We start from the raw sequence: 17501 nt of genomic DNA on the forward strand, positions 1-17501 counted from the left end.
ACCTGCACGTTATGCACATGTACCCTAGAACTTAAAGTATATATAAAAAAAAAAAGTACAGAAGCAGTAATGCCTCATCTTGCAAGGGAGAAATTTAAATTGTAAATTCAAGTTGTAAACAGGCAAAAAAACAGAAGTTCCCTCTCTGGAGCAACTGGGCAGCAACAGAGAAGACACCTATAAACATCAGTATTTGGATATTCATTGCCCTATACTTGTCATTAGATAGGACAACCAAAAACTCAGTGACTCAGAGCAGGTAAAACTTTATTTTTCTTTCAAAAACAGTTCATAGGCAAAAACCCATTCAGGATGGAAGGCAGTACTGCTCCACATGGTCAACTAGGGACTAGGGCCTTTTCTCCTTGTTGCTTTAATATCCCCTAGGATGCTGTCCTTCTCAACAAGGCAGAAGCTAGCTCTCATGCACCCTATCAGCATTTCAGCCCTCAAGAGTATGAAAAATAGGAAGGGGAGAGAAAGAAGCTTCCTTTTTAAGAGGTGACAAGCAAGTCGCATTTATTGGGAGGTTGCTCCAAGGGAGGGACTAGTTGAGAAACCCTTTGCCCTGCTGATACTTAAAATGGTAGAAGTGGTTCTATTACTTAAAGTAAAAATAGAGGTTAATACAGGCAAACAATTAACACTCTCTGTTATAGCCACAAGTTAATTTAAAATGCCTCACTGTCCCATCATGCTGCAAGTTAGCCTGCTGCCAGCAAAATTTGTTCACATACACAGAACTTTAAATGAGATTATTTAGGCCTTGCTCTTAAAGAACAACTGCTGACCAATGATCATTAACAGAGGTTTGCAGGGAGCAAAATCATACTTCCCTATTCCAAAATAGCTCCATAGAGACAATAATGAATCTAGATGGAAAGAACAGGATTACTATTTTTTAAAAAACAGAAAACAATTTTTAAAAATTCTTTGGAAAATGTTAGAAAGTGTTCTTAAAAGAAATGGAAAAAGTCAGCAAAAAAACAATGAAGTCAAGGAAATCTCCAAAAAAGTGTTTGGAGAATTGAAGGTAAGAATGAAAACAGAAAACATAACTAAATCCAATAATTAACAAGGAGGTCCAATACCAAATGATTTTGGTTTCCATGAAAAGAGACAACAGTGAAGAAATGTTACTGAAAACATTTTATAAGAAAATTTCTCAGAATAAAAGGATATGAGTTTACAGAGTGAAAGAGCCCATCAAGAATTAGCATAATAAATGAAAATAAATCATACAGTAAAGTATACCAATGTGGTATTTTAGAACACCATGAGTAAAGATTGTATCATAAAAGCTTCCAGAGTTGAGGAAAAATCAGGTCATAAATCAGGATGTCTTCTGACTTCTCAATAGCTATATGGAATATATTAAAACAGTAGATAAATTCCTTTAAAACGGGAGGAAAAATAACACTTTACCCAGCCTGCTATGCCCAGCCAAACTATCAATCAAGTGTGAAAATAGTTTCAATCAAGTGTGAAAATAGTATCAATCAAGTGTGAAAACAGACGGTTTCAAGAATACAGGAGTTCACTCAATAGTTTACTTCCTATACATCATTTCTTAGGCAGTTCCTGGAGGATGTGCTCCAACAAAATGAGGAAATAAGAAAGAGAACATGAGTCAACGAAGTAAAGACAGGGCAGGAAGGCAAGTCTACAGATTTGAGAGCATCCATTGCTTGTTGTAGAGGGTAGCAGGTCCTGTCACTGTCCTGTCAGTATCACGAGGGCCCTGCCACTTTAGCACACTCTGAACAACTTCCAACTGCCTGATATCTGTTTCCTTTTACCCAGGCTTTTTCCACAACCATCGAAGGTTACTCTGATTTGCAATTAGCAGGATAAACTGAAGATAACACCTTACAGAAGCAGACCTCAATTAACAACTGATGGAAGTATGTATAAATATCCCAGCTCCCTACCCTGAGCTATGATTACTCTGAGGTGCGAGTTCACCGTCTTTACCAGTTTCCCTTGGGATGAGACTTCAGTCATCCTAACTAGCTTCCTAACATATCCTATTTGGTTGCCTTTGTTTTCATATCTCACTGGCTTTCTCTCCTGGTGTTTCCTGCACCTCCTAAACAAATTACCTACACTTTAATTCTTGTTTCAAGGTCTGTTTCTAGGGCTTTGGAAGAAAGGTACATGAGAATAAGAAAGGAATTAATAAAGCATATGATATCTCAAGATTTGGAATACATTTGGTAGACTGAAAAATCTCTTGGAGCATTTAGGAGAAAATGTAAATAGGAATATAGAAAACAAAACAAGCAAGCAAACAAACATTACTGGAAAAGGACATTATAGACAACATATTAAAACAAAAGAAAGGAAACATGCTCACAAAATACTATTTGGTATACTGCATAGTCATAACCTGTAAAAGTTATTACTGATGTAACCAAATTATGCAATAATTATATTGAAAGAAATAGGAAAAGCAGGTGGTATATTAGAAGATGATTAAATATCTGTAATCAATAGATAGCAGCTAAAATGAATAATCTAAGACAAACAGAAAAAACCTATTATCTTAAAATATGAAGGTAAATATCAGAAAAAAAAAGTTGCAAGATATGACAGTGGTTCTCTGGGAGTAGGGAAAGGGAATTGTGTACACCAGATAATATGCTAATTTGTTAAACATGAATATATCTTAATTTTAAAAATAAATAAAGTTGATAGGTCAAGAAATAGATGCATTTCTAACATGGTTTACAATTTATAGAATTATGCACAAAGTTAAAATCTTAAATGTGAAATTTAAATTTAAAATGGAAAGAGAAAAATGGATAATATAATGGAAGTAAGCTCTCTATACTTACCTTTATTGTTTTAATATTTGTTAGAATATATATATGTATTTATTTTAAATAATTTTTAGAGGGATTTAAATGAAAGGATAAATTAAAGAATAGAAGGATAATTTAAATCTATGTGAAAATAAGTCAACACTACTCCTTTATATTATTAAAGAATGGTAAGAAAGGAAAAATAAAGGGCAAAGGGCTAGTATTTAAAAACCTCAACTGTTTCTTCTGTACTCTTAAAGACTGAGACTTGGGGTGGATAACTCTTTGTTTAAGCATGTTAATAACATGAAAATATAAGCATACATAATTACCCATCTTATCCACTCATAAAATGGTGTGGAAGGTGACTTTCTGGATAGTGGAAATTTTAATTTTATTTATGAAATTAGTTCATTTACAGTTGGTGGAACAGAAGATCCTCAGCACCACTTGTCCCCACAAAAGTACAACTTGCAATTATTCAAAGACAAGAACACCACCTTGAATTCACCAGAATCTGAGAGAGAAGAGGAGAAAGCTCCTACAACAAAACCACAACTGGTAAAATGGCCATTTTAGACTGTGCCACCCTCTCCCCTAAGCTGGCATAACCACCACTCACGGAGAACTTCCCTGGACCCACAGTTTCCAAGGTGGGAGGAGGGAACTGGAAGTGGACATTCTACCTTCCCACTGGTCTGGGAATTTTCATGGGAAGCCCACTGCAGTCCTGTCCCACAGGAAGCACTGGGAATGCCAGGAGGGCTGAACCACCCGGGGTGAATTGAAGACAAGTGGGGGGAAGGGGTGCTTATCACAGGAACTAGCATGTGGATCTTGGTGGCTACTCTGCATATAAATCAGCTGGGCATCACACGAAGGAGACTGGACAGTGCCATAGTGCTTCATGGGATACAACCCATGGCAAGGCCTGAGTCCCTGGTCAGATTTCCCACACAGCCCGGATGCTTACATGGAACTTTCCCCTGACCTGGAAGCAACTGAAAAGTCAGTGATGAAATTCTGGTGCTCTCTTAAGTCTTCCCCAGACCTGGAAACCACTGCAAGTCTGTGTTTAAGTTCCTGTGCAAGCTATAAGTTCTGGTACTCACAATAAGTCTTCCCCAGACTGGGAAACAATGAAAGGGCAGTAATTTAGTTCCAGGGAAGTGTTTAAGTTCTGGTGCTCAATATAAATCCTTCCCAGAATGGGAAGCAACTACAGGCCAGCAAATAAAGTTCTAATGTTAAGTAATAAAAGTCTAACACCACCAAAGAACACCTGCAAAAGTTGGAAGAGGTGGCCATTTCTTCCAATGCACAGGCATCAATGTAAAGACACAGGATTGAAAAAAAATCAGGGAAAAAAACCAACAAAGCTCTGGTAATAGACCCTGAAGAATTAAAGATCTGTGAACTGTCTGACAAATAATTAATAATAACCCTCTTTTAAAAGTTCAGGGAATCACAAAAAAAGAAGAGAAAATTAAATACAATTTATAAAACAATCTAGAAACAAAATAAGAAATCTGACAAAGAAATAAGAACAATTTTTATTTGATGTCTGTCTTTTAGAGATGGGGGTCTCACTTTTTCACCCAACTTGGAGGGCAGTAGTATGATCATAGCTCAATGCCATCTCGAATTTCTGGTCTCAAGTGATCCTTCAGCCTCAGTCTCCCAAGTGACTGCTACAGGCACATGCCAGAATGCCTGGCTAATTTTTAAATTTTTTGTGGAGACAGGGTCTCCCTATATTGCTCAGGCTGGTCTCAAACACCTGGGCTCAAGCGATCCTCTCCCTTTGGCCTCTCAAAGCACTGGGATTACAGGCATGAGCCAACATGCCCAGCCTAGGAACAACTTTTAAAAACCAAATCGAAATTCTAGAAATAAATAATGCAATAACTGAACTGAAAAACTCAACAGAAAACTTCATCAGCAGACCTGATCAAACAAAGGAAAGAATCAGCAAGCCTGGGCCCTAACACAGTGCCTTATGCCTATAATCCCAGCACTTTGGGAGGCCAAGGCAAGAGTATTGCTTGAGACCAGGAGTTTGAGACCAGCCTGGGGAATATAATAAGACTCCTTGTCTCTTAAAAAAAAGCCAGCCATTGTAGTGCATGCCTGTAGTCCTAGCTCCTCAGGAGGCTGAGATGGGAGAGTCATTTAAGCTCCAGGGTTCAAGGTTACTGTGACCTATGGTTGTACCACTGCACTCTAGCCTGAGTGACAGAAAAAAAAAAAAAAGATTCAGCAAGCTCAAAGACAAAACACCCACGCCACTTTCAGCAATAAACAGATAATCCAGACAGTAAATCAACAAACAAACTTTGGAGTTAAACTACACACTATACCAAATGGAACAAATTGATATTTACAGAACATGTCATCTAACAGCTGCAGAAACACATTTTCTCATTACCACATGAAATATTCTCCAGGATAGACTCTATGTTAGGCCATAACATACACAAGTCACAACAAATTTTTAGAAATCAAAATTATACCAAGTACCTAAAAACAAAAAAGGCCATAAGTCACAAACCCATACCTAATACCATACTGAATGGGGAAAAGTTGAAAGCCTTTCTTCTAAGATCTAGAACAAAACAAAGATGCCAAGTTTCACCACTTCTATTCAACATAGTACTGGAAATCCTAGTCTAAGCAATTAGACAAGCAAAAGGGGAAGAAAAAACATTCAGATTGGAAAGGAAGAAGTCAAAATGTCCCTGTTTGTAGATGACATTATCTTATATTTAGAAAAACATGAAGACTCCATCAAACAACTGTTAGAATTGATAAATAAATTCAGTAAAGTTGCAAGATTCAGCATTAATACAAAAAAGTTAGTGATATTTCTGTAAGCCAATAGAGACTGGCCGATGCCATAGTTCTTAGTCAACAGATAGGACCATACAGAAAAGGCAATTGTAGAAGAGACCATCTGTACCCTGGCCATATGCCCTTGACCTACTCTAGAGATTACTGCAAATGGTCTCATAGGTGCCATTGGTTACCCATGTCTTTCTGCGTAATGGTAATCCCCAACCTTGGAGCCTGCTTAGCCAGCCTACAGTGTAGATCCCTTGGGTCTGGAAGCCATTGCTACTGGGGCAAAACTTCACCGGTGAGAGAAGAGAATAGGCAGAAAAATACCCAGGTCTTCATCCTGAGGAAGACAACTCAGAGTTGGATTCGACATGCTCTCAGATGATTCTAGCATGATTGAGTCCCAGTTGGCAATGAAATAACCCCCTCAACAATGTTCCCTCATGGGTTTTCTTCTCTTCCCCATCTTACTGCCCACTCACTCACAGTGTTTTCTGGAACCACCTTTCAGGGAAACTAGTTGCTCACAAATTCTTGGATCAGGAGAAATTCAAAAATAAACATTAAACCAAGAAATTCCTAGTAGCTTCATAGGTAATGGCTTTTAAGATCATAGATAGATATGTTTGATGCTAAGTGGGCGTCTTAATCTATTTTCTGTTGCTTATAACAGAACATCTGAAACTGGGCAATTTGTAAACAAAAAGAAGTATTTTTTACAATTCTCAAGGCTGGGAAATCCAAGTCCACGGCTCGGCATCTGGTGAAGGCCTTCTTGGTGGGGACTCTGCAGGGTCCCAAGGTGGCACAGGGCATTACATGGCAAGGGGGCTGAGCATACTAACTCAGGTATCTCTTCCTCTTCTTACAAAGCCACCAGTCCCACTTCTGTGATAACAGCTGCGGAAACACATTCTTCTCATTAGCACATGAAATATTCATCTATGAATGGTTTAATCCATTCATCAGGACAGAACCCTCATGAACCAGCCACCTCTTAAAAACCCCACCTTTCAATAGTTCCACACTAGGGATTTACTTTCAAAGCGAGTTTGGAGGGGACAAACATTCAAACTATAGCAGTGGGTTTCTCCAACAGCTCCACCTCCTCTGTTACGTCTAAAGTTCAGTGAAAGCCTGCCATAATGCCATTTCCTTCACAGAACTTTGGGAAAATTAAGCCAAAAAGGCCAGTGTTCAAAAGGCCAGATTTCTGTGTGCAGGGAGAGAAAAGACAGCCAGAGGAGCTCGTCTCAAAAAAAAAAAAGAGTGAGAAAGAGACTGCACAGGAAGCAAGAGTCAGAATAAGTGATGACTTAAAGGAATAAAAGCTTCTAGAGTATCCAGAGATATAAGGAAGTTTGATATGGGGTATCTCTTCCTGTGTGAGGCAGTTGCTCAATCTGTTTTAATTTAATATTAAGGAAAGTGGTGACCAAATCAGATAGAAGACTTGAGAATATGCAGAGGGCTGACATGCGGGCTTGATCTTCATCTGTCTCTCAAAGTTCCTTCTCTGGGGTTGGAATGAGGAGTTCAGACATAAAAGTAAACTTCCTTCATGGAAGGCAGTAGTGGAGATGCGGCATGAGTGAAAGAGACAACATGCACAGGGGCTCAGGGGAAAGCGTGACTCCCCCAGAGGGGGAGAATGGATGAGGCTTTGGGGGTGTGTTGACATTTAACTTCACCAGGGAGGACGTGAGTACAGTGCACACATGAAACTGTGGAGTAAAGGCAGTCTGTCCAGGATGAGAACCCAAGTATGGCCAGGCATGGTGGCTCACACCTGTAATCCCAGCACTTTGGGAGGCCGAAGTGGGCAGATCACTTGAGGTCAGGAGTTCAAGACCAGCCTGGCCAAAGTGGTGAAACCCCGTCTCCACTAAAAATACAAAAATTAGCCAGGCATGGTGGTACGCACCTGTAATCCCAGCTACTCAGGAGGCTGAGGAAGGAGAATCACGTGAACCTGGGAGGTGGAGGTTGCAGTGAGCCAAGATCACTGCACTCCAGCCTGAGCAACAGAGTGAGACTCCATCTCAAAAAACAAACAAACAAACAAACAAAAAATCCAAGTACCTATTTTTTGTGGCCCAAACAGTAAAACAAATGTATTAACTTTATATTATGGATTTTTTAAGGACGCTTATTTCACAGAGTCCTAAATGACCACAAAGACAAAATAGTTTTTTATAATGTACATTTTTAATTGAGAAAAAAAATTGTGCTTTGTGTCTTGAAAAGCAAAAATATAAGCCACACACAGAATGATTAATAATTTCACAATCTCAAAGCACCAAACTTTAGCAAATTATCATTTCTAGATATTTATTATGATGAATATCACTGCCAAATTGACAGTAGATTTGCTAAACTGATCTGTATTGATTTGCAAGAGGCAAGCCAGCAAGGCACCTTTTCCTCCTTCTTTTGAGAAAAATTATAGTTCTTTATCCCAAGTGGATTGTCTTGCCCTGTCTCTCTGTAGTTCCAGTTGTTCAATTTCCAGAGACAGCTTATACACCTCCAGGGCCATTTTCACATCCTCTGGGTTTGGAAGACACTGCATGAGTCTTTTGCCTGCGAGCACTTGTTCACAGCCTTCAGGGGTCTCCTAAAAGAGATATAAGTGGTGGGTGAGATTGAGAAGCTTCTCTCCTAATCATGAAGGAGAGTGGATCCTGACAGTGAAAGGACTACAGGATTGAACCAAGACCAACCTCAGACTGGTGGTTGAGGCTGGGAAAACAAGAAATCACTTGGGTCCCACCACAGTCTTCCCCAGGGGAACATGGATCTGTTCTGAGACAGCTGTCCAGAAGGCCCCCATGGTAACAGAGGCTGTTTTTGCTGACCATCCAGAAAGGAACAACAATATATTATATAGCTTAGCAAAAGTTAAGTTAGGAATCGGTACTACCGGGTCTATGAAACCCTGCTCTGTAAGGGCTCAGTTTTTGCTGTTCTCAAGTGAGAACAGGAGAACTTGCCACCCCTAACTTACCAGAATGCTTCAAGTCAAAAAGAGTTTCTTTGAGTGGGAGTGAGTCAGAAATGAATCCTGACAAGTCAGATTTCACCATTGTTGAGTGGTACAGAGCTCTAGGGGATGCCACCATTTGTAGGGGTTGACAGCGCAGACCTTCCTTGAATTGTGCCACTTACCCACTCACACCTGGGCACCTCTGGGTACCAGGTTCTGTTCTCAGAGCAAGTGATGCTTTTGGGACCAACGATACCATAGCCAGAATCACATTGGACGGTGACATTTTCAGGCTCAACATACTGATTCTTATCCACAGACAACCTTCCGTTCACTAATTCTGGTTTCAGACACAGAGCTGTAACGGAAGCATATTTTTAAGAAATCTGTAAATCTATGAAGAAGGACATGACAACAGTCTCAGATAATAAGAATGAACTGTATCTAGTTCTGCTAATTGCTCTATCTTTCTCTTCATTTGAAAGCAATCATATTAGCATTTTATTGAGTATGACTACCTATCAGACTTCTGCTAAGCCCTTTATGTTGCTATCATTTAAGTCTCCTGGCAGCCCTATGAAATGAGCACTGTTACTATTCCTATTTTATCTAAGAGACAGTTGAGATATGTTAAGACACTTGCTCAAGATGGTAACATTTTCATATAATATGACAGCATATTTCTTTTTTTATTATACTTTAAGTTCTGGGATACATGTGCAGAATCTGCAGGTTTGTTACATAGGTATACATGTGCCATGGTGGTTTACTGCACCCATCAACCCGTCATCTACATTAGGTATTTCTCCTAATGCTATCCCTCCCCTTGCGCCCCACCCCCAGACAGGCCCTAGTGTGTGATGTTTCCCTCCCTGTGTCTGTGTGTTCTCACTGTTCAACTCCCATTTATGAGTGAGAATATGTGGTGTTTGGTTTCTGTTCCTGTGTTAGTTTGCTGATAATAATGGTTTCCAGCTTCATCCATGTCCCTGCAAAGGACATAAACTCATTCTTTTTTATGGCTGCATAGTATTCCATGGTGTATATGTGCCATATTTTCTTTATTCAGTCTATCATTGATGCGCATTTGGATTGGTCCCAAGTCTTTGTTATTGTGAATAGTGCTGCAGTAAACATACATGTGCATGTGTCATTATAGTAGAATGATTAATAATCCTTTGAGTATATACCCAGTAATGGGAGTGCTGGGTCAAATGGTATTTTAGTTCTAGATCCTTGAGGAATTGCCACACTGTCTTCCACAATGGTTGAACTAATTTACACTCCCACCAACGGTGTAAAGTGTTCCTATTTCTCCACATCCTCTCCAGCATTATTGTTTCCACGACAGGATATATCCAAAAGAAGGTATGTGACCCCAGAATCCCAACAAGGTAACTCTCACTCACAGTCTTGATTGCTGCAAGATTCTATGTATAAAAATTTCCTTCTTGCAGACATTTATGCAGCCAACAGACATATGAAAAAATACTCATCATCACTGGTCATTAGAGAAATGCAAACCAAAACCACAATGAGATGCCATCTCACGCCAGTTAGAAGGGTGATCATTAAAAAGTCAGGAAACAACAGATGCTGGAGAGGTTGTGGAAAAATAGAAATGCTTTTACACTGTTGGTGGAGTGTAAATTAGTTCAACGATGATGGAAGACAGGTGTGGCAATTCCTCAAGGATCTATAACTAGAAATACCATTTGACCCAGCAATCCCACTACCGGGCATACACCCAAAGGATTAGAAATCATTCTATGATAAAGAAACATGCACACATATGCTTACTGCAGCATTATTCACAATAGCAAAGACTTGGAACCAACCCAAATGTCCATCAATGGTAGACTGGACTAAGAAACTGTGGCACATATACACCGTGGAATACTACACAGCCATAAAAAGGATGAGTTCATGTCCTTTGCAGGGACATAGATGAAGCTGGAAACCATCATTCTTAGCAAGCTATCACAAGATCAGAAAACCAAACATTGCAAGTTCTCATTCATAAGTGGGAGTTGAACAATGAGAACACATGGACACAAGGAGGAGAACATCACACGCTGGGGCCTGTTGGGGGGTGGGGGCTAGGGGAGAGATAACATTAGGAGAAATACCTAATGTAGGTGACGGGTTGATGGGTGCAGCAAACCACCAGGGTATATGTGTACCTATGTAACAAAACTGCATGTTCTGTACATGTAATCCAGAACTTAAAGTATAATAAAAAAAATTTCCTTCTTGCCTATTATTCTCCTGTGTACAAAAGAGAAAATGGTGGCAAATAAATATTGAAGTTTTTGACAGCAAAGTCATGCATGTTGACAGCAAACTTCTATGCATGTAAAGATCAGACCTGATCTCAACTCCTCCTGTCCCCACAATTGCTGCAAACTACGAGTTCCCCTTCACCCTCCCTGGCCCCTCCCACCAACACACACCATCTATATCATAGCAGGTGGTGCCTGCCCTGCACGAGACTCTAATGGAAATAACTGTCACTCACGATGTTTATAATTCACTCAGTGGAGCCTATATTCATACTAGAGCAAGTTTCCATGGAAAGTTTGCCACAGGACACAGGTACACTAAGATAAAATGTGATGCTTTTAGAATATTTCTGGAAATATACAAGAAACCAGGTATGGGCTGCCTCAAGAAGGCTGAATTTTGTGATTGGGAGAAAGAAATGGAGGAGATTAATGCTTGTGTATGCCCTATGTATTTTTGCATTGGGTACCATTTGCATATATTGGTTATTTAATATAAATCAAATCAAATGTCTTCATGCTGCCTCTGACAGGGAAGAAATTTAGCTCTCAGTGCTCTCAGGACAGGTCCACCCACTTAGTCTTGAGCTGAAAAGCAAGCTGGAGTTACCTTTACATCGAGGGGCTGGAGCTGACCAGCGTGAATTACTGCAGGAGAGTGTCGCCTGTCCAACCAGAACGTAGCCTTTATCACATTCATATATAATCTCTTCTTTGAAAAAACTGTATACACTAGCTTGTTTATAATGCCCATGGGCAATTTTAGGAGGAAAATTGCAATCTTGAGGGAGAGACAGAAAAGTGAGAGAGCGTTAGCTTGTAAAGTGTATCAAGTAGCACATTGCAGACTATGTGTAGTTTGTAGGAGGCATCATTCTGTCCTTCCATCCTCGCTGCCCATAAGAGCATGTAGCCAAACCCAGACATTTGTGCTGCCCTCCTGTACACCTCAGACTGAGCAACCATAGAAAGACTTGAGTTATAGCCCTTAGGTTTTCCTTCATCTTATTGACAAGTTCACTCAGCTTTCCATTGTTTAGGAACCATTTTGGCATGCAGCCTTAGGTCATATCATACTCATAGTACACTTAGTCACTTTCAGGCTAAATGCAGAGATGTGCATCCATGAGAAACTGTAAGGATTTTATATCATCCACCATCTCTGAGTCATTGCTTTCCAGTCGATACTGTCCATCCATGCCCCGGCAGAAAATCCTGTGTTTTAAAACGTTATAGAAAAGAGCTCATAGGATAAATGAAAATGGTGACTTGAACATTGAAATAGTCAAGAGAACATGGCAGGTGCAGAGCACCTCTCTGAAAGGGAATACTATCAGATCTACAAACACTGCATGAGAAAATTAAAAAAAAAAAAAAAAAAAAAAAAAAAAAAAAGCAGAGCAGCAGGAATGTTGGACAAAGTACTATACCAGTGGACTATGACAGTTATAAGTACTATAATAAGATGCTCCTAGAAGCATGGAAAAGGTGATGGCCCACAATAAATCAGACTGAAATGCTGGGATTGACATGGCAGATGGTATAAGAAGAGATTAAATGACTCAGGGAAGTGAATATGCTGGAGTGGACATTTGTGTACACTGAAAAATGCACCAGGTAGTTATGCCACATGGGAAGTCCTAGAGGGAACAATATTTACCAAAGCTCTAAGGAACTCCCTGAAAAGAGGAGAACCAACATCAAATGCTGGAACTGATGATAAAAAAAAATGTCATTAATGAAAAAGGTTCACTAATAGCCATAGCAGTCAGAGAGCTGCTCATATGCCTCAGAAGCTAAATAAATGCAACCATTATAATGAATTGCAAGGTCAGAGAGGCAACCAGGGATGCCTGAGAGTTATGAAGATTAAACCATAGCATTCTTAGGGGTGAAAACAGATGAGCAGCCAACAACAATACACACTTTATTTGTACCATCAAAAGAAATTAAGGATGGATGATCAAGGGACCAACGGCATTTGGCCCAATAAAAAGTCACAATCCTTTGCCCAACATATGAACCTAGGACAGTTTTCCAGCCTGGTAATCATTAATTGAAGATGAAGCCAGTTGCCAGGGGTGAAGATGCTATAAAATCTTGGAAGGTTCGCACAGTAATGAATCTGCCAGTCCTCCAAGAGGACCTATGTTTATTTATGTAGGTAACTGTGCACTGATAAAAGAGGTACGATAATTCAAAAATTATTACACATAGGGCTTGAGTTGACATTGATACCTAGAACCATCATAGCTCTCCTATTAGTTCAGTTTGTGGTCATTTACATTATCCTTGAAAGTATAGTCAGAATAGACAAAATTGGTAGTTGGCCCAGCCCCTATATTGGGTTCTTGACCTGTGGGGTAAGAGCCATCTTATGCAGGAAGACCAAGTGAAAACAATTGATACTACCCACCCATTTCACCCTCTCCCCAAGGCAAATAAAGTAAATTTAAAGAAAAAAACACTACCACAATATCTCCTGGGGTGAGAGAGGAACATGAAAATTAGTGCTGCTCAAATAGCTAAAGACATTAGAGTGGTAATCCCTATTATATTTCCATTAAATTCTTATCTGTCTACTATAAAAATTAGAAGGATTCTGAAGAACTACAGTATACCACTGAAAAAAAAAACCACACATCTTAGTTCCTATTGCAGCCATTGTACCAGATGTGGTATCTTTGCTAGGGCAGATTAATGTGAGTTCAAGTAAATGAGGTCACTGATTCAGCAAAGACCCTTCTTTCCTTTCCTAGCAGAAACAGTTTGCATATACATGGAAGGTGTCAAGAGTGCACATTTGCAGGTTTGTTTTTGGGCTATGATAACCCTCCTGCCCATGTCATAATAGAGTCTGAATATATCTTGACCATCTGGATATCCACAGAACATGACATTGATCCGATATATCAATGGCATCATGTTAATTCCCCCAGATAAGCAAGAGGTATTAGCATGATGATGCTCCAAAGTAAAAAATAAAACAAAAAATAGAGTCAGGTGTTTGCCACATCAATAAAATTTTCAGAGGTCCAAGGTTCAGGGAACACTAAGATATCCCATCCAAACTAAAGTCAAATTATTGCAAATTGCACATCCCACTCTGAAGAATGTAGTACAGCACCTAAATAGGACTTTTCAGATTCTAGAGGCAGCATAATTCATACTTGAGGATGGTGCTCCAACCCATAGGCTAGGGGGGACAAATGATTGCCAGGTTTGAGTGGGGCCCATGGTAGGAAAGTGCTCAACAGCAGGTCTAGTCTGCAGTGAAATTACCCTGTTGCTTGAGCCTTAGGACCCAGCAGAGCCTAGTGTATTGAAGGTGGTTGTAGTAGGAAAAGATGCAAACATCAACAGGACATTTACACCATAGAACATTGAGATCGTGAAGCAAGGCCATGCACTGCAGTAGAGGACTGTATGCTTTCTGAAATATAACTCTTGGCACGTTACCACGTCCTGATAGAGAAAGCTCCCGACAGTGGGTCATCAAGTGATCATGCAGCCAGAATCACCCATCATGAGCCAAGTCTGTCAGACCCATCAGGTTATAAGGTTAAGCAGGCAACCATTCATTATAAGATGGAAGTAGAGCATCTGGGATTGAGCATGGGCAGGACAAGCTGGCACAGGCAAGCTGCACAAATAGAAAGCCCAATTCCTACCTGTGCCCAGCCACTGTGGCAGGAGTGCCTCTTCTTTAGCTCACAGTTGTGGCTGTAGCAGTTATCCAATATAACCAACTGTCCGGATGGGGAAAACTCTGAGCATGGTTCACAAATATTTTTGGTATTGTAAACCAAAAATAAAATTCTAAGGTCCCCCAACCATCTGAATGGACCCCTCCTCTTGGCCAAGAGCATTCCAGAGTTAACCTGAACATCTTGTTCAGGCCATGATGGAAGAGAGGGTTGGACATTCCCCATTATACCCATCCAACATTAACATCAACACAGATCTTAAATCTAATAAGAAACATTTATGGCTCAGCACGGTGGTTCATGCCTGTAACCCCAGCACTTCAGGAGGCTGAGGTGGGCAGATCACTTCAGGTCAGGAGTTCAATAACAGCCCGGCCAACATGGTGAAACCCTGTCTCTACTAAAAATACAAAAATTAGCTGGGCACAGTGGCATGTGCCTGTAATCCCAGCTACTCAGGAGGCTGAGGCAGGAGAATCTCTTGAACCCAGGAGGTGGAGGTTGCCATGAGCTGAGATTGCATCACTGCACTCCAGTCTAGGCAACAGGGTGAAACTCTGTCTCAAAACAAAACAAAGCAAAACAAAACAAATCTCCACAACCTCTTATCATAAACCAGATATTCCTTTCTTCTGGTAATAATTCAACCAATTGCCAATCAGAAAATCTACCTATGATCCAGAAGCCCAGCCCCACTCCCCCTTCCCCGACACCACTTTGAGTTCTCCCACCCTTCCAGATCAAACCAGTGTAAATCTTACATGTATTATGTCTCCCTAAAATGTATTAAAGCAAGCTGTACCCCTACCACCTTGGCCACAGTCATCAGGACCTCCTGAGGCTGTGTCACAGACACATCCTCAACCTCAGCAACATAAATTTTCTAAATTGATTGAGACCTGTCTCAGATATTTTGGGTTCATAGTATGTGTTGTAGAGAAGAGAGAGATAACCTCCATCTCAAATCCCCTTGGCTCTCATGTGGGCTCTTCAGCTGGATCTATAAATCAAATTGGCACTAGGTAGATTAACAAGGGAAAAGCACACAGATTTTATACATACATGGGGATCTTCCCAAGAAGGTAAAGTCTGAAGAAGTGGCCAAAGCAAGATATTTTATACTTTGTAAACAAAGAACAATAAATTTGAGAAGAAATGTCAGGACAAAGGGGATTTGGCTAGGAGCAATAAATTTCTAGGAGAGTCACTAGGAGATGTATAGGGAGGGGCTGTAAAACTAGTGGAAAATAAAAGCTACTTTGGGAATTTTAGTATTCAGGTCCACTGCAGCCCCTAATTCCCAGTCTCTGGTGATAAGGGCTATATAGTTTCTTGCTCTAGAAAGGGTAGAGTACTGCTCCCAGAGGAATCTTTATGGCTTGTGCATGCAAAAAGAGACAAGACAGCTAGCCCTTTCTGAAACTTCAATTTCTCTAATGTTTTCAACTTGAAATATTCAACATTCCAATTCAGCATATTTTGAGATGGCATGTCTTTCACTCCTTTGGTCCTTCACTCCACTCCTAAAATGGAAGCCGCATTACAGCCCAATCAAGGTCAGTCTTGAAAGACAACTTGTAAGGGGTAATCTTCCTGAAAGGAAGTGCTATAGAGGGTACACCTAAAGAAAGTGGCCTAAGGATAGGCTAAATTAGGATTCAGGGCATGGAATGAATGGCTTGTCTGGTCAAGGTCCTACTCCTGTAAGGAGAAAGATTGGAAGATTGGGCACAAAGAGATCTGGGGTGGAGCAAGTAAGTGGACATTTGAGAGTGGGCGGGAAGTGTGAAGATCTTTATTTTGTGTGTTAACACCAGAGCATCCTCAATAGAAAAGGTATTAAACAGCCAAGTAAAAAAAAAGTCTCAGCTAGTTGAGGTAAGCTATTCTCTGTTATTGGCCTCATGGGTCCTGGCACAAGAGGAGGAGGAGCAGAGTGGTTGTGGTGGCATGCATGGAAGACAAGCATGGACCCAACAGCATGGGGTCCCACTCACCAAGGCTCATTGTTGTCACTGAATCTCCAACCTGCCAACAACAATGCTAAGTCCCTAGTATGATACCATCACTTGAGGCAACCAAAAAGCCACTTCCTAGCAAGTTGACTACATTGGACCTCTTCTACCGTGAAAGGAAGAGAAGTGTATTCTGATAGAACTAGACAAATATTGCAGGCATGGATTTGCCTTTCTTCCTTGCAGAACCTCAGTCAGCACGGTCATCTTTAGGGTTACAGAGTGTCTGAACAATTGGCATTGACATAGGATCCACTACATCCAACTAGAAAACCCACTTACAGCAAAGATGATGTGTTGTTGGGACCATACTCACAGAATCCACTACTCAAATCACATACTGCATTACTCAGAACCTGCCAACCTGTGAAAACACCGAATGGCCTATTAAAGGCACAGTTGAAGTGCCAGCTGGGAGGCAATGCTTGACAGTGATGGGACACTGTCTTCCAAAATGCTGTATTTATTTTAAATCATACTGACTTTTATACGGCTCTGGGTCCCCAGTAAAATAAATGCATCAGTCCAGGAACTAGGGGATGGAAGCGTGAGCGGCCCCACTGGCCACCACTCTAAGTGACCTACTTGGGAAATTTGTGCTTCACATCTCTGAAGCTCTGGGACCCGCAGGTTTAAAAGGCCTGGTTGGCAAAGTGGGAACATTTCTACAAGTGGGAGATAGGAGTTTTCCTGTTGATTAATAAGCTGCAACTAATGCTTGGTCACTTTGGGCTCCTAATAGGGGTAATGAGCCCTCACCATCGCTAGATAGAGATATCAAACACAAAGGGAGAAGGGTGGAATGTGTTAACACTTGAGCCTTTTTTTTTTTTTTTTTTGACAAAGTCTTGCTCTGTTGCCCAGGCTGG

The 17501-nt window shown here is 40.5% G+C and overlaps 2 protein-coding genes across 6 annotated transcripts in view; both read right to left on the reverse strand.

Moving 5' to 3' along the window:
- The window catches only part of LOC126949217 (zona pellucida sperm-binding protein 3 receptor-like), a 39004-nt gene extending 34843 nt beyond the window's left edge, over positions 1–4161 (reverse strand). The window contains exon 1 of one of the 3 annotated variants that reach the window (XM_050781864.1): positions 3778–4161. Coding sequence is in view for 2 of the 3 variants with exons in the window: in XM_050781871.1 (XP_050637828.1) it covers positions 3427–3485 (59 nt within the window). In the remaining variant the exon portion in view is untranslated. The other 2 variants (XM_050781871.1, XM_050781857.1) reach the window with 2 other exon arrangements.
- Positions 4162–7843: 3682 nt separating this feature from the next.
- LOC126949232 (C4b-binding protein alpha chain) overlaps positions 7844–17501 on the reverse strand; it is a 40437-nt gene continuing 30779 nt past the window's right edge. For all 3 annotated transcript variants that reach the window (XM_050781880.1, XM_050781889.1, XM_050781897.1), the window contains exons 10-12: positions 11521–11691; positions 8811–8986; positions 7844–8259 (exon numbers count right to left, since the gene is read on the reverse strand). In XM_050781880.1, coding sequence (XP_050637837.1) covers positions 8086–8259; positions 8811–8986; positions 11521–11691 — 521 coding nt within the window. In that variant the 3' untranslated portion in view covers positions 7844–8085. The remainder of the gene's footprint in view (positions 8260–8810; positions 8987–11520; positions 11692–17501) is intronic.

Source organism: Macaca thibetana, chromosome 1 (assembly GCF_024542745.1).
Source record: "Macaca thibetana thibetana isolate TM-01 chromosome 1, ASM2454274v1, whole genome shotgun sequence".
In the NCBI taxonomy this organism is placed as follows: domain Eukaryota; kingdom Metazoa; phylum Chordata; class Mammalia; order Primates; family Cercopithecidae; genus Macaca; species Macaca thibetana.